The 27,721-nt window shown below is 41.2% G+C and overlaps 1 protein-coding gene across 4 annotated transcripts; it reads left to right on the top strand.

The window, feature by feature from the left end:
• The first annotated feature begins 1,737 nt into the window (after positions 1-1,737).
• LOC124271609 (multiple epidermal growth factor-like domains protein 11) lies at positions 1,738-25,557 on the top strand. Of its 4 annotated transcripts, XM_046706762.1 has the most exons (9): positions 1,739-1,898; positions 4,147-4,213; positions 5,906-6,208; positions 7,989-8,124; positions 9,999-10,024; positions 11,678-11,716; positions 19,351-19,391; positions 21,693-21,793; positions 25,503-25,557. In XM_046706762.1, exons 2-9 carry the CDS (start codon positions 4,165-4,167, stop codon positions 25,504-25,506), a joined length of 699 nt encoding a protein of 232 aa, XP_046562718.1. In that variant the 5' UTR covers positions 1,739-1,898; positions 4,147-4,164; the 3' UTR covers positions 25,507-25,557. The 4 variants fall into 4 exon arrangements, with proteins under 4 accessions (XP_046562716.1, XP_046562718.1, XP_046562719.1 ...); XM_046706763.1 differs by lacking the exon at positions 11,678-11,716; XM_046706760.1 differs by lacking the exons at positions 19,351-19,391; positions 21,693-21,793; positions 25,503-25,557 and adding an exon at positions 16,290-16,498 and having other exon boundaries at positions 1,738-1,898.
• The last annotated feature ends 2,164 nt before the right edge of the window (positions 25,558-27,721 follow it).

Below are 27,721 nucleotides of genomic sequence, written 5' to 3'. Positions count from 1 at the left end.
TTCTGCCATTGTTGCGACGACAACAAAAAGACAATAGGTACTACACTCTTTAAAAATCTCCAATAATTGAGTTTACGTCACACAGACAAACAGTACTCCAGTCTCCTGAGGCCTAGACTTATGCTCTAATAAATCAAGAAAACCAAAGTCGTAATATTTCACACTGTAAACACTACGAAATTGGAGCACCATAATAAAATAATGTCAGCTATGAACTTTCTAAATGGATATAATATTGTTACCCACCACTTTTAAGGGTTTTACAGCATGTCAGTGCAGTGCAGGTGGACCGTGAAGTGACACAAGTATAAACAATCTTGACACTTATCAAAACATCTCCCTCTGACATCAGCTGAATTGATTTTTCTGCCAGACTGTCAATAAACGGACAATTTTAGATAGTCCAACAGTATCTTCGACATATTTGATATTGTTAATGCTTTGTAAAGCATGGAGCTGTTACTGTTGAACACAGGTATTATTGCGTAAGACTTTGCTGGTCTGAAAAGAAAGTAACAACTTTTGTTTCCTTGTAATGATTTATCATGCATACTTTGCCAACCAAACGTTTATATGATCTTCAAATGATATATGATGAATCTAGAAAACCATATTTGTAGTAAAATTACTTATAATTTGTCAAGTTTATCTCATATTATTCTCATCAAATGCATTTTCCAAAAAAACTGACCTTTGACCTTACCAAAATATTTTTGCAACCACGAATATATAATTATTATTGTCCACAATTATAAATCATGATCTGAGCATTCCAAAACTATTTATTTGATGGAAATCGGTTATACCAAACCAAAGTTATTGAATTAAAGGATCCAGTTATCGGTTAAAATATTACCGTAACTGAAATGAAATGTTGCACCTTAAAAGGGCCCCTGCGCGGTAGTCACGCATGATAGTTGATGACAACCGGCTTAAAATCAAAGCTTAATCATTCCTGATTGTGAAAAATCGCATCCCATTCGGTCGTCAGAACTGCACCACATTTTCACCATTTTGGGGGTCTGGCTTCTAGACCATTAATGGAAAAGGACAAAATACCCAAATGAGTTTAAATGGGGTGGGTACAATTTATTTGGTTACTCAGTGGAAAATTGGGATACCCAATTGAGATGAACACAAGCGAGTACATAACTCAATGACCCAAAAAGTTATCTGTAGCTCTGATACTTACACCGACAAAGATTGTCCTCCCGATGGGGTACGTAGTCACAAAACATTTAAGACAAATTTATGCTTACCAGATGTTTTAAACGTAGTATTTTTGTAATTTAAAATTATGTCTAGATTTACTTACATTCGCCAGTGGCTGAAGGGATGGTGTAAATCCAACTAGGGTCCATGCACGTAGCAAAGGGACTGTAGGTCCCCATGGTCCCTGGTATGGTGATCTACCTTCAGATGTTGGCGATCTATAGCCTGTTTTTATCTTGTATCGTCCTCAATAGTAAAACTGTTTGAGATTTAATTACTAGTTTTGAATACATAGATTAGTGATAGTCTAGTTGGTTATACAGATATTTTATAATGATTATCCTGTTTCCATCGCTATATGGCTGTAATATTGCCGATGCCATGTAAAATTTTAACTCACTCACTCACTACACCGACAAACAAACCTATAGTTATGGTGTAGCGAGTATCCACCGTTATGTTATACAATACCCGTCAGTCGCAAGGCAGGTTATAAATACATTAGCTGCACATATCGACTTTGCAGCGAGTGTGCACAAACCGGGTGTAACGTGGGAGGGAAGGACAGGCTTGAATAACAGCAGTCAACCAGGAAGCTTCTCACCTGAACTGAAACTATCTGTGTTGAAGAAAGACAACAGCAGTTTTAAATACATTAGCTGCACAAATCTGGGTGAGAGAGAGTGGTAAGCAGCTTTACACTATATTTTCATCTTAAAACCGACGGAACCGACAATTATATGACTTATCACAGCTGGATTGTACTCCACTGGCTTGAAGCTCGTCAAACATTTTTATCCTCCGAGGCAGTATGTGTATAGTAGTAGTTAACCCCTGTATGCCTGGGGTGACATGTGTCCCTCATCTTCTACATATATCATTCACATTAATACACTTTGCAATGTTGAATTCTGAGGGATATTTCCCGTTTTTGGGGTGTCACCGACTCTCATCTTTGGCAAAGCAAAGATTTTGAAACCAACCTCTGGGTATTTAGGGTACACCGGAAATGTCGCCATTTTTCACACATTACAAATTCGCAGTGATATTTCGTGTATGTTTGGAAAAGTTAAAATCGGATTGAATTCCAAAAATAACATATTAGTGACTACTCATGCCTGTGTTTCTTTCTGCAAATCACAAACGATACTTCTTAAATGCCTACGATAAAACAGGTCTGTTGGGATGTTTAGGGAAACACGATCGCGAACGCGGAAGTGTCCCCCCATACTGTTGTGTTTACAAAATCACATTTCGCGAAGCCCGTTCATGTGACGCCTATTGCATTACGTATAGTTTACACCTTGCTGCAGCGTATGTTTCACCGGATTTCCTCATCCATAAAAATTAAGATCCATGACAACGACGTAATATTCATGCGGCTAATATTAAAGACTCTAAAACGAAAGTAGGTATCGATCGCTTCCCAAGTTCAGAGTGACACTTTGTTATTATGCCTTTTTTCACGCTCGTTCCATTGACTTGCTATGTTCGTGCACTGAGCCACACACAAGCCATTTGATTTCCTGGTGGGAAATACCAACACGACGCCGGTGGATTTATCCCTTAGGCTTCATAGCACAGAAACATGTTAAGAAAAAAATGAAAACTATATTTCATAGTGGTTAGTTTTGTCTTTGTGATTTCTGTTTCAAACACAAGTTCTAAAATTTGATCAAATCTCGTCACTGAAGCGGAAGCGGGACAGTACGTGTTGACAAACAAGCTGCCCTTCAAATCACATCTGAAAGTAAGCAACAACAAACCGCCATTGACTAAGGTTGAGAGGAAATATATGTCGAACTAAACATATGACGGTACAATACAATGATTTGGTAGATTTGAATATAATTATCAAAGTTCATACTATTCAGCTGCTTTCAGTTTCAATATTTTGAAGTATATTTTGTCTATCTTTTAGACATTGTTTCATCAATCTAATTTCATTATGTACATTTTGCCTTGTTAAATATTGCCTGATACGTATATCATTGTGATAAGCTATGTTTATACTTTGAACATTTTTTAACAATATTTACATCAGAAGCTGGCACTTTCAGAGCACTGTATTTTTTACCATTAGACGAGGTAGAAAATGAAATATGTACGTATTCTCAATGGTGTGTAATAATCAATATTGTAATGTGTATAGATAAGATAGTGAACAGAGGTTTCATTGAATCGCATAAGTATAAATGACTACATAACTTTAAGAAGGTGATTCATATTTTTCATTAACTGTACATGCACACACATACATAGGGGATTTTCTTGGTCATGGATTTTGTATATGGACAGAACAGTTATGTCTAATGATTCGCCAGATGTGTTGTCACAAAACGGTTCAATATTTACTTATCGTTTCTTTCTGACACTGTACGAGATTTACGTTAAACTTGTGTCAAACGGGTGTCCGAGTTGTCCACATATAGATACACAGTTAACCTATCTCATAGTTTATCACATTATTGAAATAGTCATTTCATGTCCAGTCAAAAGCTTGTCCGATTCTGACTAACCGACCAAGACTTTGTAGCTGAGATGTATTCTGCTCAACATATTAATGTCGTCTTCTTCAGACCACCCCCACGTAATCTAAAGAGAAAGTGATGTCGGGGTTGCACGGAAAAGTTGTTGGTTCAGAAACTGGTGGACCTTTGAAGAGCCAGGCTCTCAAATTCTAAATAGAAGACATATGTTTCAGGGCGATTTCGTTAGTCCTTTGCTCCTTCAACCCTTCTTATTCAGAGTGGACGACACTGACCGTGATTGCCAAGGGACAATCCACGGTGAACAAACAGACGATCCTTCAACCCGTTTTTTCAACGACATTTTATGTCCTTCGAGTTATCCATCTCACCCAACCCAGGCTAATTTCGTGAAATACATCTCAGCAGTGTGTTTAAATAATAAGTACATTTCATTTATTTACAGGTGATCTGCCAAAAGGTCATGTCATCGCTAAGACATTGGATTTTTGGAACAATAGTATCTTTATGCTGTAAGTAACTTTGAATGTTTGGATGCGTATTTCTTTCACGTCACCATAATTGCAACAGATGCGACAATCCAATGCACACACAATATATATCTGCACAACCATCTTATCAAAACGGGTGTAAAATAGACGACAAATCGTAACCATAACTGTAAGTAATAAAACAATATTCCGCATGTTCTGTGGTAAATGTAAAATAAAGCATACAGTTCATGTGTGCATGTTCTTGTCACAGTTGTACAATCAGAAGAAAACAAAAGCTAGTGGTCAGTAGGTTTAACTGTGTTTGTAATTATAGTATTTAAACAGGTTTATTTCCGTATGGAAATGTCACTTTGAAAATTAAGCAGCACATTGAAGGTGGTATCATTCTAAAGGTATAATGCTGTTTGTGTGGTTACTTCATAGACAGTTTTCTCTGGCAAAGCGAAACTTTACTTAGATATAAAGAGCAGAAAAACAATTGTTATGATTGCACCTGAATGTTGAAAATGGATATGTTTGCTGTTTTTCAATGCCGTGTTCTCAATGCAGACAATTTTCAGGAGATTTGTTATGTTCCTTTGGCATTTATACGTTTCAGGTTAAGACAAAAACATTGTCACGACCATAGGAGCCCAAATTGGGAATTAGATAACTGAACATAATTATATTTAATTCTCAGTTTAATACGCCCTTCACACTGGAGGCAGAATGAGCCCGAATGCTGTTGGAATGAATATTCCTGGAGATTCACGGAAATTCGAGATGCATTCTAAAACGTTTTACTGAATTCCGAATGCAACATGTTCAAAACTTTCCAGGTACATCCGAAGTGGAAGAATATCGAACAGTATTTGATGTGCATTCTAACTGCATTCTAAGTATTCTTACTACATTCTAACTGCATTATAAGGGTGTATACAGAATACAACACACAACATCTACATGTAGGTTGTACATACACAGATTAAATGTATGACATCATAGGATGTCATAAGTAGCCTATTAGATCTAGTGGGTACCACTAACGTTTGTTCATTTCTAATTTCATTACCTAAATTAGATGTTGATACTTCAGCTCTGTTCCCCATAAACGTTCATCAATGTAACCTTTTGACAAGGGTGGCTTTTAATGGTGGAATTCAAGACATAGTTACATGTTTCCCAAATCAAAACTAATTCTAGTTAAATGGAAATCAGTTTGTAAAAGAACTCGAAGTGAAACCAACAAATGTGTTTTCCAAATGCATTACGGTTGAAGTTCGAAATAGAGTAACAGTGCAATTCAAAGGCAGCATATAAAAGAGGTGATTATATCAATAAAGACTGAGATGCTAACATCCCCTTCATTGCGATCTCCACGCAATTGCTGGTTTTCGTGTAACTTGATGCGTAAAGATGCGACACAATGGACAACTATCTTGGTCAGGATATAGTGGAAAGTCCATAGGGTTGTAGTTCCCTGTAGAGCTATTGTCTACATGCTAACTATACGTATTACAAATCTACTGCATTAATTTGTAAAAGTAGTTAATCTTTATATCACATTCTTAATTTTTAAACATCTCATCGTTTGTTGATGGTTTCACACCGAATTCTTTTACGTTCAGATTTCTGACGTAATTGTCCTTACATTAAAGCATGTGTCTAAATGGGTATGGCATATGTGCTATGACAAAACTTGAAATGTGGATCACCTATGATGTGTTTCAGGTTTGACTGTACATGGTAGAGAGGAGTGCGAACCTGGAAAGTATGGAGATGGTTGTAGTCGAAATTGTTCTCAAGGCTGTAAAGCTTTTCCAAATAACGAAGTGCTCTGTCACAAGGAAACTGGAACATGTTTCGAAGGATGCAATGCGGGAGTGTACGGTGACCGGTGTGATCAACAGTGCAGCAGAAATTGCAAAGAATACACCTGTATCCAGCAAAATGGACACTGCGTTTTGGGCTGTATAGAAAATCACATCGGCGACTTCTGTGAGACTTACCAACAGACTACTGTCGTGCATCAAGGTTAAAGACGTTTAATTATATTAATATACGATAAGAGGAGAGTGAACGTATAATGCGAACGATGGCAAGTTCAAAATTTCATTTGTAATATCATCTTAACACATTTAACATAAAAGCTTTACTGTATTTTAATAGAAGTACTATACTAGGCACATAAAGAAACTGTGCATTGTCAAAATATTATCCCAGTTGATAAGTACGACAACAATGTCAAAGGTACATATAAACTATAATGGAGGGATCATGAGACCATAACAAGTCGGGAGAATTTCAACTGAAAAGTCAATCACAATGACGTCACGAGTCCACAAGCGGGACAGGGGCCAAACCACCATGTCACAAGCTCAATAACGGGTATGTCCACCAGCGGCATTGAGAACAGCAGTGCATAGAGCCTATCAAACGTGCAAGGAAGGCTTGTGGGATGTCACGCCAGATTCTCTCAGGTTCTGTTGCAAGGTCAAGGACGTTATCTGGCGGATGAGGAAGACGGCTTAGACGTCGATCAATCTCGTCCCAAACATGCTCCATCGGGGAGAGATCCGGTGAATTTGCAGGCCAAGGCAGTAAGTCAACGTTGTGGTGTTGCAAGAAATCCATAGCAACCCTTGCCGTATGAGGGCGGGCATTGTCCTGTTGGAATGTTAACCCAGGGCCATGACGTTGCAGAAAAGAAATCGCCACAGGTCGAAGAATCGGATCCCTGTAGCCCACACCAGTTAAGTTGCACTGAACAATCACCAAAGGAGTTCTTTGGCGTGCTGTTATTCCACCCCAAATCATCACGGAACCACCACCAAAACGATTCCTCTCCAAGACACAGGCCTGTGCATAACGTTCTCCCACTCGTCTACAGGCACGTTGACGTCCATCACTATGAGAAATGTTAAACCTGGACTCATCTGTAAAAACAACATTTTTCCACCAAAACAAGGGTCTGCGGACATGATTTCGGCACCACATTCGCGAGCTTGTCGATGACGTTGTGTCAGGATAGGCCGTATGGCGGGACGTCGTGGTCTGATCCCGTGATGACGTAAACGTTGTCGAACTGTGTTGGGGTGGATACGGCGAAGTCCTGGGATGGTCCGGGCAGTCATCACTGCAGTCTGAAACCTGTGGCGAAGATGGGTCACCCATATCCATCTGTCCTGTCTTGGCGTTACACGTGGACTTCCAGAACGTGGCCGATCGATGACGTCATTTGTGTTCTGGTAACGTCTCACCAGTGCAGACATGGTGTTCGGGTGGCAGTGGAAATGTGCAGCCATTTGTCGTTGAGACATTTCCCCACGGACCATCCCAATGGCCTCATGTCGTTGTGCGGACTTGAGCCTTGGCATGCTATGCGTTTCAATAGCCGTTTAATTTTTTGAACGATTGCAAGGGCAGGGGTTGAGCTTTCCAAAGTGACAGTATTGTGTGGCATTCATTTGCTCTGTTTCTCTTTCCGGGACTGCACGTGCAACAACGTCTTGCACGTCCCAAGGACGAACCCACTGACGTCACGGAACGCGGCACGAGCATGCATGTTGGAAACATATCACTAATCTCTGAGTTTAAATCCTTATGTGTCTACACAGGTTTGATAAATTTAGATTTTAATTTGTTTTATGCACAGTTTCTTTATGTGCCTAGTATATGTTCAGAGTGTCATGTATAAACTATTTGTAAGAGGTGTGAATAACATTAACCGCAATCATATCTTCTGTTAGAAATTAAACTTCGAGGATTCTGAGTGTGTGTTCACGTTATCATGTGTGCGTTTATCATTATGCAGGTACTACCTACAGCAGTCACACAACCGTTTCCACAGGTGTGGCACCGACAAGCAGTTCCCAGGTCGTCATTCCAGTTGTTGTAACAGTACTTGTCCTTATCCTTATCCTTGTGGGCGCAGGGGTTATCTTCATATGGTAAGTTCTAACAAATTGCTTCTTTTGTTCATTTAATGTTGATTGCGATAATAAGCAATATTCCAGCTTTATGACAGAGGCCTGTAAATAATTCACCATCAGATAATAATTGCCAATCAACCAGACAATCCATTGATTCATATCATGGACATCGATACACACCTCAGGGACAGGGTGTCTGCATCAGTCATGTCAACCATCTTAAATCAGATCCCAATAATCGTAACAAAATACAGACCTAACTACAAATCATAGAAGACAAGTTTGAACGACCAAGTTAAGTGAGTCATGGGTAAGAGTGATCTGTGTGTCTTGGTAAGAGTATCCTTTGGCTGTTATCGTCAGGTTTAGTGACACCAGTTGTCACAGTTAATACGAATAAGAATGAGTAATGGGCAAAATGTCCAGAAGTGTAGGTTTTCATTAAACATGATTTATCATGAAGTAGATACATAGGGGGTTTTACCTCCGATAGACCACTGCACGACCTGCGACAGTCTTAAAACTGTTAAACCTTTTTTTGACTGGCATGGGTTGCTGAATACCTATATCTAGCCAGATTTGCACGGGACAATGAAATTGTGCGCTGGTGGAGACGCATCGAAATGGCAAATCTTTAAGAGTTTTACAGTTTCGAGGTACGTCATTCCTTTAACAAACCGTGATGACAAGTTTCTTGTCACATGCACCTCGCGAGTCAAGTGTGTCTTAGATGGAGTAACTGGTTGTTGGTGGAGTCAGGAAGATGAGAAAAAGCACATGTCACAGTTGATGCCAAGAGGAGTTATTGATATGTATAAGTGCCCCAAACTACAGGTCTGTCCAAATCCGAGATACTTAGTGCTCTTTCTAAAAATAATATAATGTACGCAATTTCAGAATAAATACATGGCTTTGTTGGCAATATATTGATTGTACAGCATAAACAACAGGAGCACCTCACAGGTTCGCCCTGACGTCCTTTATCGTACAAGTCTCACTGACCTCAAAGTGACGATGAAAGAAAAACATAAATCACAATAATTGTGTCGCTTTTCGACGTTAGTCTTGCTAAATTGCCTTAGTATGTATGGAAGAAAAAAGACCTTCTAGCCCAATCGATGTTTATGCTACAGTTAATGTGTGAAACAAGGGATTTCACGTATTCCCTAAAACTTCAAGGGATTTCATGAAATCACTGAATCTTTTAGGGATTACATGAAATCCATGGTTTCACACATTCCCTGCAACTTATATACTACCAAGGAAATGAAGTAACACAGCATCGTTGATGCAGGATTGTTTTAGTACAGAGGGAGTACAGTTGACTTCAATAGCTCTGCCTCTGGCTCTCACTCGGGTGTGCTGCTGGTGGAGGTGATTGGTTTGGGTCAGCTCTCTGTCTGCCTTGCCGTCTGCTGTCTCTGAAATAACCTTCGTTTATGATAGGAAGTAAATCGTGACTTATTTTAGATCGCCTGACACGCATTCTTGACTACTTCCTACTGGAAAGTGAGTGATGTCCAATATCGCCTGTCACGATTACCCTCTAGCACCGGGTTGGGGACTCTTCACGCACAGCCTATTTTTTTAAAGATATGTAAATGTGTTAACTGAATAATTATGTGAATCAATCTCAAAGGCCGGCACCAAACATGATTCACAGCAATATGACTTTAAGAGGGTGGCAAGCTACCCAGTTCCAAATAATGGAGTCGAAGCTGATGCAGTTTTGCGAATTAGTCTTCTTCAAAGCTGAACGAGTTGTAATAAACCTCATGTAAGTCAGGTAGAGGCTCGGAGGTGTTGGCAAAGACGTGTCCTGAAGGTGTTTACATTTACCAATATGAATCTTATGGATAGCTGTTTCTCTTGTATTTCGTTTCTCTTTTTAGGCGCAGAAAGAAGGAGAGGAAGAAAAGTAAGTAAACATATTCTGTTTTCATTTCATGGAGTTACCAATACCAATTCCAATCAGCATCAAGTGCGCCTGAAACTTCTGTTATTTTGTCATTGCCATGTGTCATCACGTCTCCCAGTAGAAATCTGTGAGAAGATGCCACTGAAATTAAATATGTCATCAGGCTATTGATTTACTTGCTTTGATAGACGGCATGCGATGTTGTTTCTGATATCACCGACCTGTTTCTCTTGTTGATTTCGTATTTACGACTGTCAATCAAAAAGTAGTCGGCCTAACTATATTCCTGATGTCCAATGTTTGAAACACTTCCATTTTATTTTGAATGGATCATTAGCAAAGCCATATCCAAACTTTCACATATTTGGGTAATGTGATTAACGAAATAGTAGCCATCACAACAATATTTCTTAAAGGTCACATGCAACGTAAAACACAACTTTGCAGATGCTGATACCTTTCGGTATGGACTTACCGAAACAAATCATCAAAAATGCATATTCAACTTATAAAGTTGAAAAATAACGCGCACGAAAAAACCGCGCGAAATCGGAGTTCAAACGATTCACTAATTTTCCCCCAGCGCTTGAGGGGAAAGTGGTTTCAACAGCTGGGCTGCTCTGCGCTGGGCTGCGCTCATAGCACATGCGCAGTGAAATAGGTTCGTGCAGCTTGGAAGTGGGTTGTCCGGTGAATACTCGGTGAAGGCTTTGGCATGAGCTATTTTTCTAATATGTTGTTGATATTTCACAGGCGCGAGCTTTTTATATGTTATGACAGTAGATTACCGATTTAACTGATTATATAATTTCATTTGTCTATTTCACCACACGTTCTTCTTACCGAGTCACTTTCTCAGTTCGATACTTAAAAGCAATGTCATTATTTAGCGTTGATAGAACTTCTAACATTGATATAGATATGTCGTTGTCACAGACAAAACTCAGTGTCTTTTTTATTGACACCTATGTCTGCCTGCCTGTCTGCTAATGACAATATTCAATACACAACTTCGATCACTAACCACATGCAATTTGAACTTAACACATATCAGGCTATACACCATAAACAAAACGCATTCATTTATGGCGCGAGTTCGGTCTCTGTGACATTTTGTAATTACACAGACAGGCCGGTTTTGATACTTGTACACATGACATGTTATGATGTCTGTTGATTGCAAATTTTGCATCTTTTTATATGCACTTTCATGTCTCAGTTTGATTCCAGCGGACTTCTATCTATCTCAAACGTTTTGGGGGCTATCATGTTAATAAGTCAAAATGGGGATCGTGGCGCTGGAACATAGCAAAGGCAGTTTGCTTGAGGTTGACAGATAGTATATAGAAAAATATAACATAAAAAGAGCTCTATTTGCATCATTTTCGAGGTGAAAGACCCTCGTATTTGTGGGTTACCATAATCATAAGACTTAAAATGTCCTCAAAAACAAACTTAGTCGTTGTCATTGTGTCCACTAAACTTACAGTTGGAAATTTTGTTCTTAATAATACATATTGATAGGCCTAAGTTTGTGGTTGCATTCGTTTTGGTTTATGCTTCACAGCATGTATGGCACATGACCATAGAATAGATAAACATCAATATGCTGATTCAGTACACATCACATCTGATTTCCTTTCTCATCTTCAGGGGCACGTGACTCCGAGGTTAGGCAGAGTTGTCTCGAAGGTATGATACTTTGACAAGTATACATTTTTAAACATATCCTATCTCACGATTTGCACTTCTCTCTCTTGCTTCAACGCTGAGTGGAACGAATGAGAACTTTCCCTGTAGGCCTCTCTTGTCCATATGCCCGTTTTCCCCAGGCTGTTCTCTTTATTGGACAGGTCCCTAGTCCCTGGCTGAGCATGCAGCACATTCCCCTATCTACCCACGTGGCTACCTCAGAGTGATCATTCTCTTCTTGGAGCTACCGCCGTAATCTGAGTAGCGGGGAGGCCTGGTGGACGTACATATTGCGTGAGACAGGATAAGTATAAACATATACAATATATAGTTAAAATTTCAATTTTTTTAAACTTATCCTGTCTCACGATTTGCACTTCTCCGACGGGTGGACGGCGGGTCGCAGATTACCCTAAGTAAAAAAGCACTGACAGTATACACTGTATAGGCTAATGACAACCGTAGATAGCAATGAACAAGGGGGGCTGGATCCGACTAGCACAGTACCTATGCTAGTGATGGGTTCTCCTGAACTCCTTGGCTTACTAGACACAATTGCGGCCAAGGAGTGGGTGCTCCCGAGTGATGTGGTGTTCGGCCGCAACCCTAGTATATGCAAGGGGTTGCAACTAGGCGAGTCACCTCACGTTGTCACGATTTATGAGAGTACCCCCGTAAGAAATTTCTTATGACTAGCAATCGGGCCTGCACCTGCTTCGAGACAGCCCCTCAGACCCAATCGCTAAGAAGGGAAAAGGAAACTGAATCGGAAAGCTCACAAGTTTAACGTTCAGTACCAGAACAACACCACATGGCTTCCACTGCTTACTACAATATGACCACAACGGTGTGCTAAGGTACTTAGGAGCTAGAATGCTACGAAATCCACAAAGGAAGTCGAGAAGGACTCACTACACTGACGTGATTGCTCCGTAGAGTAGAGTTGGTTGACAACGGTGGGATAGTAAACATTCTATCCGGTTGTCCTGGTAACTTGTTCTTTGCAAACAAAGACCAAACGCAGTCCCAGAAAAACTCTGCAATGCCGATTCCGTCTGAAACGCACATGAGTCACATCGAGTGTGTGTAACTCCTAAATACGAGGTGCAGTAGCTAATGCTACTAGAAAGAAAGCTTGAACGTTATTTGTTCGAACTCTTTATCATGCAGCGACTCAAGTGACGGAGGACAACTGACAAATCCCAGGAAGTCTGATCAACGAAGCTGATACTGGAGCTAGGGAGTAGTAGACACCTTGGTTCCAGTGGTAGTGGCTGGAACCAAATTAATGGCAGCCAGATAGGTTGACAATGTAGTACCTTCAGTTTTTTTTGGTTCTTTTTTTTGTAGCCCGTAAATGCTGTAGAAATTAGGAAACAACCTGGGGAGATGCAGTGGTGGGAGAATTAATTCTCCTAATTTCACAGGAATTCCTTCCATTATTGTCACGCAACGATCGAGTCGATGTCCTATGCGCAGATATTATAACTGTAGCGACTCTAAGTGAGTAGCCCATGGCTATCAGTGATTTCTGTAAATTCGCCAGACGTGCAGATGGAGGGTTAGTGATGACCCGTGGTACACGTCTGAATGTGGATGACGAAGTAGAAGTTCCGGGAGGGTAGTGGTACTGTATTCGGTTCTGATAGCTTTTAGGCCAACGAGCCATTTTTCACTGGCCAAAATGCCGCCACCAAAAGTAGATGAATCTTGCTTGTCGCAAGTAAGTTGAACTACCTTGTGTAGTAAAAGCCGGGGGGAGGTGGAAACTAGCTAGCATTCAGGCATTCCCAAGATATGGCTAATGCATTGTGGTCCTATGCCTGGGGGTCCCTGGTTAAGCGTGCAGCACGCTCCCCTATCTACTCACATGACTACCTCAGAGTGATCATTCTTCTTCGTGTCGCACCACTGTGTGGACGTTGTCAGTTTTCCTTAGAAGTTATCATGAGAAATATATCGTGGGTAGCTGACCCTAAGTAGCGTAATTTTGCGCACAGTGTAAACAATATTTTCTTTCTCGGATCCCCACTCGTCCTGTGTGGATTGTATTGGCCTGTGTTTCTGGAACAAGCGCTGTCGGGAATGTCTTCCCTTATCAAAGACACTTTTAGAACATATAGTCGAGCTTGCGCCCGTTTGCTGGCAGACAGAGCTCGTTATATGTCAACAGGGCATGGTCGATTGATCACCCTACAAAACCCCTCTTTTGACGACCCGTATTAACTGCTCGTCGTTCGAAGATTCCCATGTCGGAAGGTAATGTTTGTGCCCCAGGACATTAGGGACAAGACTCAGTACTAGTGCTGGCCCAACCCGGAACTCTTCTCCAGTGGCAGCAGTTACTAGGGTGGTTGACGTCGGCACAAGTGCTGACTTACAGAGGCCAGCAGCAGTTTTGCCCTTTTCAGATGTTTGTGTGCATCCGGGACGACAAACCCAGGGAGTTGTTTCGTCTTCCTGAACAACTAGACCCAGTCCTTCGTTGGTGGCTCAACGGGCGGAATGTTTGCGGCGCAATCTTTATGGTGCCCTTCACACTGACATTCTCATTCTCGCCGTTCAGCATTGGGCAGTCCTCCCATCTACTGATTCAATCAGACAATTCAATAGTAGTATGGTACATAAACTATCAGGGCTCGACAGAATCGGCAGCTCTGCTTCTGTGGACGTTTCGATTTTATCATGTAATGAGTTTACTCAACATTGTGGCCAGAGCCCAGGAATGCCATCGCCAATGCTCTGTCAAGTACCAAGCACTCGTCAGCCACGGAGTGGAAACTACTGCCTCTGATATTCCAATCGATGATCTACCCGTTGTCACGATGAGATGTAAATCTGTTCACCACTCAGTACAGCCAGCAATTCGCGTCCCCAATCACGCATAAAAGGCACTATGGTTCAACCGTTTCACTAGCAGTCACAAAATGCCACGGCTCAGTGAACAGCAGAGGGAACAAGCAATCGGGTTGCTGTTGTGGGAACATCACAAAGTGAGGTCGCCCACCACTTCGGATTGAGCCCTGACCAGGACAAACTCCGGTCACGATGGCCATCCAGACCGGCACATCCGACAGGTTTACCAAAGACAGCAGCAAGGACAGCCTGAAACACCGTAGGACGTAGAGGACGCCAAATCCGCGCCATAACATCCATGCCACGTCGCTTCGTGCATGTGTACAGGCTCAGGGAGGTCACTCTCGCTACTGTTGGACTTAAGGGGGGTCTGTGTGTGACGTGTCAGCCATATTGGCGGAACTATTGTCTTCATTTTTTATGAAATTAAAGCACAATGAAATATAAACATAACTGTAGAACAATTTTCATCCAAGTGTTGTTGTTTGTTAAGTTTTCCTCATTTGAATTTGGTTTTGCTTTTCAATGTGTGTCTGTATACTTTTGGATGCGCCGTTTTCGCCAGCGAGAAGCTGGTTCGTTGGCCTAAAAAGCTAACACAACTGAATCCAGTACTTCTATCCGCCCGAAATGTCCTACTTCGTCATCCACATTCAGATGTGTACCATAGGTCATCACAAACCTGCATGTTTGGCGCATTTACAGAAATCACTGATAGTTAAGGGTTACTCTCATAGAATAGCTACTGCTATAACATCTGTGCACAGGACATTGACCTGATTGTTGTATGACGATAATTGGAAGACATTTGAGCATTATTGTGTAATTAGGAGAACTGATTCTCCCAACGCTGCATCACCTCAGGTTGTTGCGGAATTTCTCCAGCATTTATGGGCTACAAAAGAACCTTACAGGTACTACATTGGCAACGTGTCTAGCTGCCATTAATTCGGTTCTAGCCACTATTGCTGGAACCAAGGTGTCTACTACTCCTGAGCTCCAGTATCTGATTCGTTCGTTCAGACCCACTGACCAGTCTAGGAAGTTCAGACCTCCTGCATGGGATTTGTGAGTTGTCCTCCATCACTTGGTATCCAGTGACCATGAGCCACTACATGATAAGGAGGGGTTGGAACAAATACCGTTCTAACTTTCTGTTTAGTAGCATTAGCTACTGCAGCTCGTATTTAGGAATTACGTGCACCTGATGTGAATCATGGGCATTCTGAATGGAAACGACATTTTCTGGGACTGCCTTTTGACTTTGTTGCAAATAAACAGTTGCCAGGACAACCGGATAGGATGTTCACTATCCCACCGTTGTCAACCATCCTTGAGTCCATGCAGGTAGCAAAGGCACTTCAAGTCCCCATGAACCCTGATATGGTGATCTACCTCCAGTTGTTGGTGATAAATAGCCTGTTTTTATATTGTGTTATTGTGTATAATGATATATTTTTATGATAGCGTGCTAGTTATAAATTAAGAGCTGTGACATTCTTGTAGTTTAACTGTCCTTCGCTGACAGGTTTTAATTTTTTCAATTTATTGTTTCTTATATTGATATAAGTTCAATTATTTTCGTCACAATATGGCTGAGATATTGCCAATGTGACGTTAAATATAAACTCACTCACTCACTCAACCATCCTTGAGCGAGATGATGTAGAAGATTTCTCTCTCTGTCTTGTCCTGTCCTGTCCTGTCATCTTCCTAGTTGCCTCCCAAGAGCGTCGCCATCTTCACAAGAGACTATTCATCGTGCTGTCTACTAAGGCTGAGTTCTTTCGGACATCCTTCTGGATGCGCTACTATACTGAGGGCGTATGCTTTTGCTGGAATTACATCCCCGACCCAATTCATATGAGACCCGGGCATTAGCCTCTACGATGGCTTTACACAACAACTGCTCCTTGACGGCCATCATGAAGGGTTGCTTTTGGCGCTCAGATAGAGTGTTTTTCCTCACATTATCTGAGGGACTTATTTGTCACTCACGTTCAGGGTTTCCAACACTTTGAAACACCTTCTATTGGCCCAGCAGGTGTCATCAGCCCATCAAGGCAGATGAGTACAGCGCGTCAATTCACTCGATCTCCAATACATCCTGAATAAAATTCTGAATTGTCCTTCTGAGTTTTGTTCTCAATTCTTCAGGGATTAGAACTCTTTACTCAGTTTTATTGGGTTATTGCAATTACTGTCTATATACGGATCTACAGTTGTTAGTTCTCGTATTTGCGATGTAGAAGTGTTCGACAATCTCGCTTGCTGACCTCTACTCCACGGAGCAATCATGTCAGTGTAGTGGGTTCTTCCCGACTTTATTTTGGATTTCGTGGCGTTCTAGCTCCCAAGTACCTTAGCACACCGTTGTAACCTAACTGTGGTAAGGAGTGGAAGTCATGTCTTGTTATTTTGGTACTGAACGTTAAACTTGGGAGCTTTCCGATTCTGTTTCCTTTTCCCCTCTTCGAGATGGGGCCTGGGGAGTTGTCTCGAAGCAGGTACAGGCCCGATTATCGGTAGTAAGACTTTAATTACGGGGATACGCTGATTAATCGTAACAAAGCAAGGTGACTTGCATAGTTGCATCCCTTTGCATATGCAAGGGTTCGGGCAGAACACCACATCGCTCGGGAGCACACACTCCTTAGGAGCGTTTGTGCCTAGTAAGCCAAGGGGTTCAGGAGAACCCATCACTAGCATAGGTACTATGCTAGTTGGCTCTGGCCTCTCTTGTACCTTGCTATCTACGGTTGTCTTTAGCCTAAATACTGTATACTGTCAGTGCTTTGACCTGGGCTAATCTGCTACCCGCCGTCCAACTGTGGGTTAAGTGCAAATCGTGAGATAGGATTAGTATAAAAATTTGGAAATTAATTTTTTAACTATAAATTGTATATTTATATACTTATCCTATCTCACGCGATGGATGCCCGTCCAGCCTCCCCACTTCTCAGATTACGGTGGCTACAGTTAAGTGTCATTGACTCCAGTAAGAGAATGATCACTCTGAGGTAGTCACGTGGGTAGATAGGGGAGCGTGCTGAACGCTCAGCATGGGACTAGGGACCTGTCCTATAAAGAGAGCAGCATGGGGAACACAGGCGGCGTATGGACAAGAGAGGCCTGCAGGGCTCCCATTTGAAAATGACTTAAGACCACATTGAAACATTTTTATGTGCGTTTAACCCCTGACCCTCCCCCTTTCAAAATTCCTGCATCTGCTCATGAGTTCTCTCATTCCTTCCACTCCAGCGTCTAAGCAATGCAAGAGAAATGTAAATCGTCAGATAGGATAAGTATATAAATATACAATTTAGAGTTAAAATGTCTTAGTATCTCCTTTCAAAGCTGCTCCATCCAGGTTACAACATCCATCATCGTTCTAGGATAAAACTTTTCATCATCAATTGCAGTGTTGCAGCAGCAGCATCCCACATTGCACAATAAACACCACCCTCAGCATCACCAAAGCCGGAAATACTTGACCATTTAACGTGGACAGTCCCAGTTCATTTCCGCTAGAAGTTAGATATCTAATAATTAACTTTTATTGTCCAGGTAGTAGGGATGGTTTGTGGCCTTTGTCTTATCGGATGTAGTTGTTCACCAATATATGCCGACAACATGTGAGGATGGTTTGATGCAATGCTGTTCTATATTATACATAACGGCTACCCCCCTATATCCACGATTAAACTTAACTGCTTTAGAAAATGATTTCGCCTCAATCATAATCCAGGTCACAAAGTTTCTCCTTACATTGTTATATGTTTGCTATTGTCTTTGGACAATGTGTTTGTTCACAGACCCCTCACAACATAGCTGGAATATTGCTGAGTGTGTGTTAGACAACGAACAAACCAGGTCCCCTAGGAGATGTTGACATATGTTACTAATGCTTCTTGAAGATTCGTCAAGTGACAACTGTACGGGAGGACAAACAGTAAACATGGCCACCAAACTGCTTGAGGAATGGGTTAGAATCGATGTTCAGTAACCCATGCTTGTCGTAAGAGATGAGTAAAGGGATCGGGTGGTCAGGCTCGCTGACTTGGTTGACACATGTCATTGTATCCCAGTTAGGCAGGTCGATGCCCATGCTGTTGATCACAGGATTCTGTGGTCCAGACTCGAATATTTATAGACCGCCGCCATATAGCTGGAATATTGCTGTGTGTGTGACGTAAAACAAAACCCACTCACTCACATAAGTGAATGAGGGCTTGTTTAATGCTGCTTTTAACAACATTCCCGCAATATCACGGCGGGGACACCCAAAGTGGTATTCACACATTGTATGCAATGTCCTAGATTTTTTATTAAAATAGAAATGACAATGCCCTTTCCACATCCATAAGAAATCTCTTCTAAAAAGCAGGGTCAGTTGTTAATTCTGACTATATCATGGGTGTGTATTTGTTTCAACAAATAAGTATAGTAAATGTATTCTGTACCCATTTCATGGAGTTACCAATAACAATTCCAAGAGTATCTTACAGTTCTGTTAATCTGATGTCTCCCAGCCGAAATCTGTGGATTTCCATGATTGATTCGGTGACATGTTATTGTCGTAAGATGCCACTGAAATCAATAATTTGATAAGGGTCAGAGACCCTACACATCTTAGTTGGAACTCCAGTCCGTGCCAGTATATATGGATAGCCCTAAGTTTTGTGGTCACAATATTTTACACACATGAACATAGCATAGATAAACAGCAATATACTGAATCAATATACATTACATATCATTTCCTTTCTGATCTTCAGGTGCACGTGACCCGCCGACGTTGAGGAGAGATTACTCCAAGGTATGCCAATAGCGATACTTTGACAAATGTATCTATATCTCCTGCTCAATCCAGGTTACAACATCCATCATCGTTCTAGGATAAAGCCTTCCATCATCAATTGCAGTGTAGCAGCAGCAGCATCCGACATTGCACAATAAACACAACACTCAGCATCACCATAGCTGGAAATACATGACCATTTAACATGGACAGTCACAGATCTCCCTGCACGATGTTAAATGTGTAATTATTATATGTGTAACTTTCATTGTCCAGGTAGTAGGGACGGTTTATGGCCATTTACTTATCGGATGTCTTTGTTCACCAATATTTGCGTACTACATGTGAGCATGGTTGGATGTAAGGATGTTCCATATATATATTCACCACAATCGCGGTTCAGGTCTCAATCAACGTTTCTCCTTGCGTAGTTATATGTTTTCTATCCTGTTTAAGACAAAATACAATACATTCAAAACCAGACAAATAGAGATTCCACTTTTTACATTCTAAAAGAGATTAATCATACCATGTTGATGTTTCTGGATGTAGATAGGTATATGCATATAAAAGATCTGTATCAAAACTAATCAAGGATGTGGACCAGGTTTTGTGTAAATATCTCTTCATCCAATGACCCAATCGATCCCAAACTGTGCAAGTGGATGTTTTGTCAGACAACCTAATCACATTTTAAATCACCGATTTTATGCATTTGTAGTAAAGAATCTGTCAATGTAACTGTCAACAAAATAAACAGCAGAGGGAGGGAGCCAATGACCATTAACAGAGGCAGTGCTTGTAGACTTTGTAACGTTCTGCCATTCAGTTCTGTGTATAGCTTATACATCAATCAAAACGTACTTAGCAGGGATACGTTTCTTTTATATTAGAGCAGGTAGGGGCAATCATTTGTGGTCACCAGAGGGGTCCCACTGCCCAGATTAGAGTACATTCTAAAGGGAATCTCAAGGCAGCAAGCACACCTCTGCCAGAGGACGACTGCCCATCACAGTCGACATCCTGATCACATGTGCAGGTCCTTACATCAAGGATGCTTTACCCTTTTGTTGATAGCCTCATGTTAGCAGTAGTTTGTTTGGCCTTTTAGGGTTCCTTCACTGCGGGGAATTCACAGTTAGAGGCAGTTTTGACTGTGATAGTAATTGATGTAAGAATGATGTTGTGTTAGCGAGAGAACAATTCCTTAGTGGAGCTTACCCTCCGGTCCTCCAAGACGGACCCATATCGGAGAGGAGTCAAGATAGTCGTGTTTGACAATCCACGATTCCAACCTGTACACGCTATGTCTCCATATCTGAAGAGAATTGTTCCTCCACAAACTGCAATTGCTGCTGAACAGGCTCAGGTATAGGAGCAGTGACTTTAGTGAATTTAGTGACTCATTCCGTATTGGCGCGGCTACCACGGCAGCAGCCAAATTCGTCGACGACCATCTCATTCAAACGTTGGGTCGGTGGTCCTCAATGGCGTATACTCGATATATTCATACCTCTTTGGCTACACTGAAAGCTGCTCAACTCGCTATGTGTCATTATTAACCTATTTTTAGGTGGCACTCGGCTCTGCACCCCTCAACAATTTTCCTGGGCTCTCCCCAGATTTACTCATTTTATAGCAAGCATCCTTTTAGGGTAAGCTAAACCATATTAGCTTTCCACCCACAAACGTTTATTTGTACTTCAGAGCTGGTGTCTCACTAGCTGTAGTAGTAGCCTTAATGTAATAAGTAATGGGGCATCGCCACTGGCTTTACTTATTATGGGGATAGTGGATGGGCCAGTAAAAGGCTAGTTACTAGGCCTGTCTTACTGCGCTCACTCCATCGGTAGTACGCAATATGCATGTATCTACTTCTTTTTGTACATGTAAATAGTCAACAGTGTTGTGCTATCTACCTCCAGCATGCATCGGGGTGCGACGACCAGCATGTATGACAGCTTCAGCTTCCGTCCAGTATAGATGATAGACGTTGCACCCCGCTTTTTGCCATATTAATAAAATTCAGTTGCCTAACTTCTCTTAGTTGTTTTGCAGACATACAATGTATTTATGGCAAATTTAAAACTTGTTTTAGTCACGATATGGCGAAATATTGCCGATGTGAATCTTAACTCACCCACTCACTAGTTGTTTTACTGCCCCTTCGTTGGCAGGTTTTGTATAAACTATATGTATTTATACTAGATGTAGAAATACTTTAGTCACGATATGGCTGGAAATATTGCCGATGTGAAATAAATAATTAGCCTACTCACTCTGAACAGACAAAATACAATATTTATATTTCCTCTTCAGATGAGAGTGATGTTTCTGATACGGAAATGGCAGACGGCCAGGAACGAATGGATGAAGATGAAAACACTGACAATGACAGCGAGGAAGACATCGGTCCACCGGTGAGGCTTGTTAGCTGTAATCTCCACACCATTCACAATCCACATTTTTTTTGTTTCAATTTCGCGTTTAGTTTAAATAATTTTCAGCTAAATTACAACCCACGGTCTCCAAACTGTATGATATCGTAACAATAGGGAAATTGTTGTCTGAAGAGCAGAATCGTTCACAGAAACTAGCGAAGTTGATATAAAATCTGCGACTACTAAGCCGCCTGCAACAGTTACTTCACCGTTCACGGACTGATCTACTATATAGGATGAGATTGAGACCTGCATGCAGGATTCTCAAAAGACCAGTGTGTCATCAGACGCACAAGATTCACCATTTACACTGGCTCCAATGGTTTTGCACAGCCTCAGACCTTCACACGGCCTCGTACCTTAACATCACCTCAGACCTTCACATGGCTACAGACCTTCACATAACCCTCAGACCTTCACATGGCTACAGACCTTCACACAACCTCAGACCTTCACACAACCCACACACCTTCACAATGCCTCAGACCTTCACACAACCACACACCTTCACAATGCCTCAGACCTTCACTCATCCTCACACCTTCACACACACCACACAGGCCTTCACACAGCCTCAGACCTTCACACAACCACACACCTTCACACGGCCTCAGACCTTCTCACAACCCTCAGACCTTCACACAGCTTTTGACCTTCACACGGTCTGAGACCGTCACACAACCTCAGACCTTCAATACAGCCTCAGGCCTTCATTGAGCCATCAAAATATTACGCAAGGAGGTATTCAGCAGGTTGTATTTACCCATCACTCAATGAAGATTCCTGCAACATGGAGATAGCCTTTCTGTCTATGAAGACTCGTCTGTGTTTTATTTTCTCTTGTTTTAAGGGGACTCACGCCTTTTATCACAGTAATTTCTAAACCGTAACAAATGAAACGCATCTGGACAGACTTTTAGTAGCTATGTTGGTATAGGATCAAGGAAACAGCATATTGTTTTATTTTATTTATGCTAAACTTCTTGATCTCAGTGCAACTTGTTCGTCCAAATTGATCCAGAGTAGCTACTTGACCGGAGTTGGAGACATAGAGACGTGGCTGGATTTGTCGGCAAGAGCAGCGCTGATGAGTGGGAAGGGAGAATACTCTGTTTCGTCTTGAAGAGCAAGGCGTTACCAATCTGAAGAACTTCCTTTGACTGGTTGCCTTTTACAGGGTTGATGTGAAGTAGGCATGTTTTGTATCTTCAGTTAGGTTGTTCACAGCATTGTTTTGTTCTGCATGAATCTCTTTGTGTCTAGTCACTTTTGTCCTTCGCATTTGTCGATCTATCTTTCGCCTCTTCCGTTTAACTTCACGGATATCATCGCTGTACCAGGCTGTGGTGGGTTGTTACCGCGGAACGCCTTCAGTGGAGCGTGTTTGTTTAGAACTGTCTCTTGCGTTGTTGTTATAGACATCTACCAGGTCCGATACACTGTTGTATTCACCATCGATTCACACTGTTTGAGAAAATGCTCAGAGTCGGACTTGGAAGAATTAACATAAATGCTCTATGCTATACACAGGGACCACACACCACCACGTAATACATGCTGGACGAGGTTTTGGGTTCAAGAATCTCTTTGCAGTTGGATCAGTTTTCTTATCAATATGGATGTTGATATCTCTACATATGAGTAATTCGCCAATGGTAATATTTAAGCAGTCAGTCATTTCATCAAACAAGTTGAAAATGTCAAGGAAGAACAAGCCCTTAAAAGTAGATTTTTCATGGATAGTTTACTCACCACTCTTCGAAGATCTAAGAAGGTAAGCAGACAAAAGCAAGACACCGGCATGGGACGTAAATATAGTCCTTAAACATCTGATCAGGGAGGTGAACCTCTACGTCAAACAGACTTTGGGTTATTAACTCAGAAGACCATATTTCTTATTAGCTTACAGCAGGTAGAATGTCAGAAATTTATGAAATTGACTTCCGTGGAACAAGATTTTATACTGGCACACATGCTCTAGTACATCTGGGATATAGGTGGAATTTCAAAGAAACGAATCAGATTCTAGTCTCTATAAACCTGCTCTGACATCAGTTCTAGAATCAGAAGATACATCTACAAAGAAAGTCGTTGAGAAGAAGGCAGTTCAAGATTATATTCATATTTTATAGATGTTTCTAGAGCAACTATATAATTCTGGATGATTATTCTTAGAGTCCACAAGGACTGGATCCATCTGTGGCATTGACACTAAGTAAGACTCAGAGCTATAGCGTCCTCGCGACATGGTAATTCCTCTATCTCATCCATGATGAAAGAATGTGTCTTGAAGTCTGGTAATGTTTTCACCAACCAGTCTCTCAGGGATTTTGCTACAGGACATGTTGCTGGTACTCATCAATTTGGTCCTTTGGTCTTAGTGGAACAAGCGACAGTTCCTTCGAGGAAAGAATTTTCATTGAGAATCACTCGAATCGGGCTCATGGAAGTCGGAGAGTCGACACTCATCGTTTGACTATAGAGCATGGGTGATACGAGCGGGAATTTATATCTATGCCTATCTGATGTTGTTATAAATTCACTTAAACATTCTTTGACATTGTATGTCTATCACGTCAAGGACGGCTACGAGCAGATGGCACCCTGGAAGTAAGAATGACACGGAGTATTCATCCAAATGACTCTTAATGTTTCACATTCAAAATAACGTTGATAACAGACGTCGATTTTGGCGGCCAAGGGTAAAAACTAGCTCATAAGACCAGTTCATCCAACCGAGTGTTTATGGAAACTGTGGTCAATGTTCCTCTCAAAACAGGAGATGAGCAACAGGTGTTAGAGTGATTGGCTACACAGAGGGAATATGCATACCCGACGTCCACGTGGTATACCGCGAATGACCCAACTGAGTGTAAATATGTAGACATCAAGATTTCTTAACTCTTGTCTGCAAAGTGGAGTTTCTGTGATGATAACATCACAATGCATATGAATAGAAAAATTGTTGTGCTCCTGATAGAATCACACACTAATGTTATTACCTCGCTGACATGGGACAGGTGGCTTGCTTTTCGCCGATAATGAACAATAACCGAAAAAGAACCTGTAATGTTTGGAATACAATGTTTAGATAACGGTGATTTCAATGAAAAAAAATCAGTTAACAATATCACAACTTAAAGTCCGTTGCATAAAGAAATCTGCCTCAGCTTGTCAACTTCTGCGTGTAGTCATAAAACCACAAGAACATTTCATAGTGATGCATATTTGTTTCAAAATGTCCCTTCATCATAGGATTTAAATTTTGGGTGGTTGAATCGCAGTTTTGTCGACTGACTTCAACGTATTCATGTTTTAGCAATGGCTAGCTTTGGGTTCAGATCTCATATATGCACAATATTATGATACATGATATGTACCATCATTCACCATACACAAGTAAATGTATTTGATCTGATCCAGTTTGTGTTGACCTCTCTTTAGAGAGACCCGTGAAGATCCTGGCTAGAACTAATCTTCAGCAGCAAACCATGCTTAGGCGACTAACGGGGATCCGATGGTCATGCTCGCTGACCATATTGACAATGTCATCGTATCCCAGTTCTGTAGATCAAATGTGTTAAACAAAAGCAAACAAACTCGTTTAAAGCTGACACAACAAGATACCGGGATACTGTTCCAACAGTTCTGTGAAATGCTAAAATCAGATTTTTGTTTCTACTCTCAGCTGAAGCGTATTAAAGATTCTCGTGAGGGATCCCAGGAGCAGGATGACCTTGCATATCAAAGTCGTGAAGGTGGGACAAGTGGAGGTAAAATCCAACAAGAACCAGTTCATGGCCACTGTGGCTGATGCCATCTCAGCTGTTGACATTTGTGTGAGAGAAGAAAACCTCTTTGACAAATTCGAACTGGAGAAATGCATTATTCTGAGAAATGTCACCTGGGTGAACGGGAAGGTTTACTCACGAAGTCCCTTCCACAGCAACTTTGCCGCGGAGATTCGGCGGCCAGAAAATATCATCGCCGATGCTTTGGGGAAGGAGAACCAGTGCTCATATCCAAAGTCCCCAAACTGGATGATTTGATCAAAATTAGTTTAAGAGGAAAAAATTGTGGAGGTTGGTGGACCTTTCATAGATTCTTAGAGGAATATTGGCAGATCATTTGCATTAATAGCAGCCCTATATGTCTCTTTGTTGTATCATTGTCAGTTTCAGTCAATTTTACCCTCACAAACAAGACGATTTTATTGTTGCGCCTATCTTAATGCTACCACGTTCGGCCTGTTTGTCAAATGTCTATGTTATCGATGTTACCGTGAAACATGGTTGAATCATTCATTAACATTTACAGTTACTTCTATTTACTCGTGCAATCCTGACCTGTTAATTGAGAGCGGAAGGTATTATTGATATGACTCTCGCGAAATATGTAAGTAATACATGATAGCAAGAGCATGAAAACTTATGGACAGTGCAATAATCATACTGTTCAGTTATTCCTGAGTGTTACCACGGCCATGTTATAATATTCGTATGTTATTACCGTATTTATCATATTTTGCATTAATACAAAGTGAGTTAGTACTATGACTAGGGTGACTGTAGATGGGGAAATTGCATACGACTGGGACATGCAATCGTTCGATCATAAGCAATAATGGATGTAAGCTTTGTGTTTTGTATGGTTTCAGCTTACACATCCATCATATGACATACTGATAATACGTTCCAGTTTGTGTGATATACATCGACATTGCCTGTTTAGGTGCATCATGTCCTAACATAGAGCAATGTATGATAAAATCACAGAACTGGATCTTTCATATTGTCATTGAAACTAAGACTATGTGTTGCATGGAGTTTCAGCGTATATGTCTCAGTTACACTGCCATTAGAGTAACAATAGTCTTCTCAGTTTATACATGATGTCTGGAATAAGAGAGAAATATACATTGCATACAACCCACGTAATCTTGTTGTATCAGTGTTCTGTTTATCTGTTCAAGCAACCCTCCTCATAAAACGGAAGTGCTATGGGAAGGTGTTGTCATATCGCAAAGTTAAACTGGAGGATGAAACTGGTTCTGTCGATGTGGACGTCTGGGGCGACATTGCAGGAGCAGATGCAAGCTGGGCAAGGTCTACATAAAGTCATCTCCTGCAGGAAGCGAAAACCCTCGATGCCTAACGATCCATGGGTCACAACAACACCCACGTCTACTGTGATGGTAATCCCCAGGATTATGTGGTAGTGGTTTTAGCGGGGTTATGCTTGCTTGCACGTCAGTCTTCCCAGTTACTGAGGCGAACTACCATAACACATTGCTGCCTGTAGTCAATAAAGTTTAACGTAAATAGTGCATCAACTTGCATTTCGTGCGCTGAACTGAGCTTGTGCTCAGTGAAGCTATGCCACGTTGGGCATACAGGGCAGACAGAGGTTAAGGTTTGTAAAGGCTGAATACATTTTAAGATATTTCGGGTCAGTACTAGGGCTGGCTAAAATTATAGATAATCTGAAATATCATTATTAATTATCATATGAAAATTGTGTTAACCATAATACCGTAAATCGGCTTTTGTAAAAGTTTTATTTTACGCACACACACCTTTACAAAGTTAGCTGTTTATTCCTCGGCTGCTTCTTTATGTATTTTCAGGACGCTGTTTTGTTAACATGCCACCATTCAACAGTGATGTGGAAATATATTAATTTCCTTCAGACGCTTTTGCAGTTTTGCTCGAAGTTACTTCTTCGATATTTATCGATCATCGATCGAATTTGCTTTTACTATTATCGATCTCTACGATCTATATCGATAGACAGCACCTTAGTCAAGTACACATTTCAGGTTGGACCAGTATCAGGATTAGTTGCCATGTGTATGCTTGAACGATCCGTCGCTTCAGGTTGGGCCACGTAACTGAACGAAGCATACCG

The sequence above is a fragment of the Haliotis rubra genome, unplaced genomic scaffold (genome assembly GCF_003918875.1).
Source record: "Haliotis rubra isolate DU_JTF1 unplaced genomic scaffold, ASM391887v1 Scf1617, whole genome shotgun sequence".
Lineage (NCBI taxonomy): Eukaryota > Metazoa > Mollusca > Gastropoda > Lepetellida > Haliotidae > Haliotis > Haliotis rubra.
Note: the sequence above shows the minus strand (reverse complement) of the source record. Positions and strands in the feature narration are given on the sequence as shown.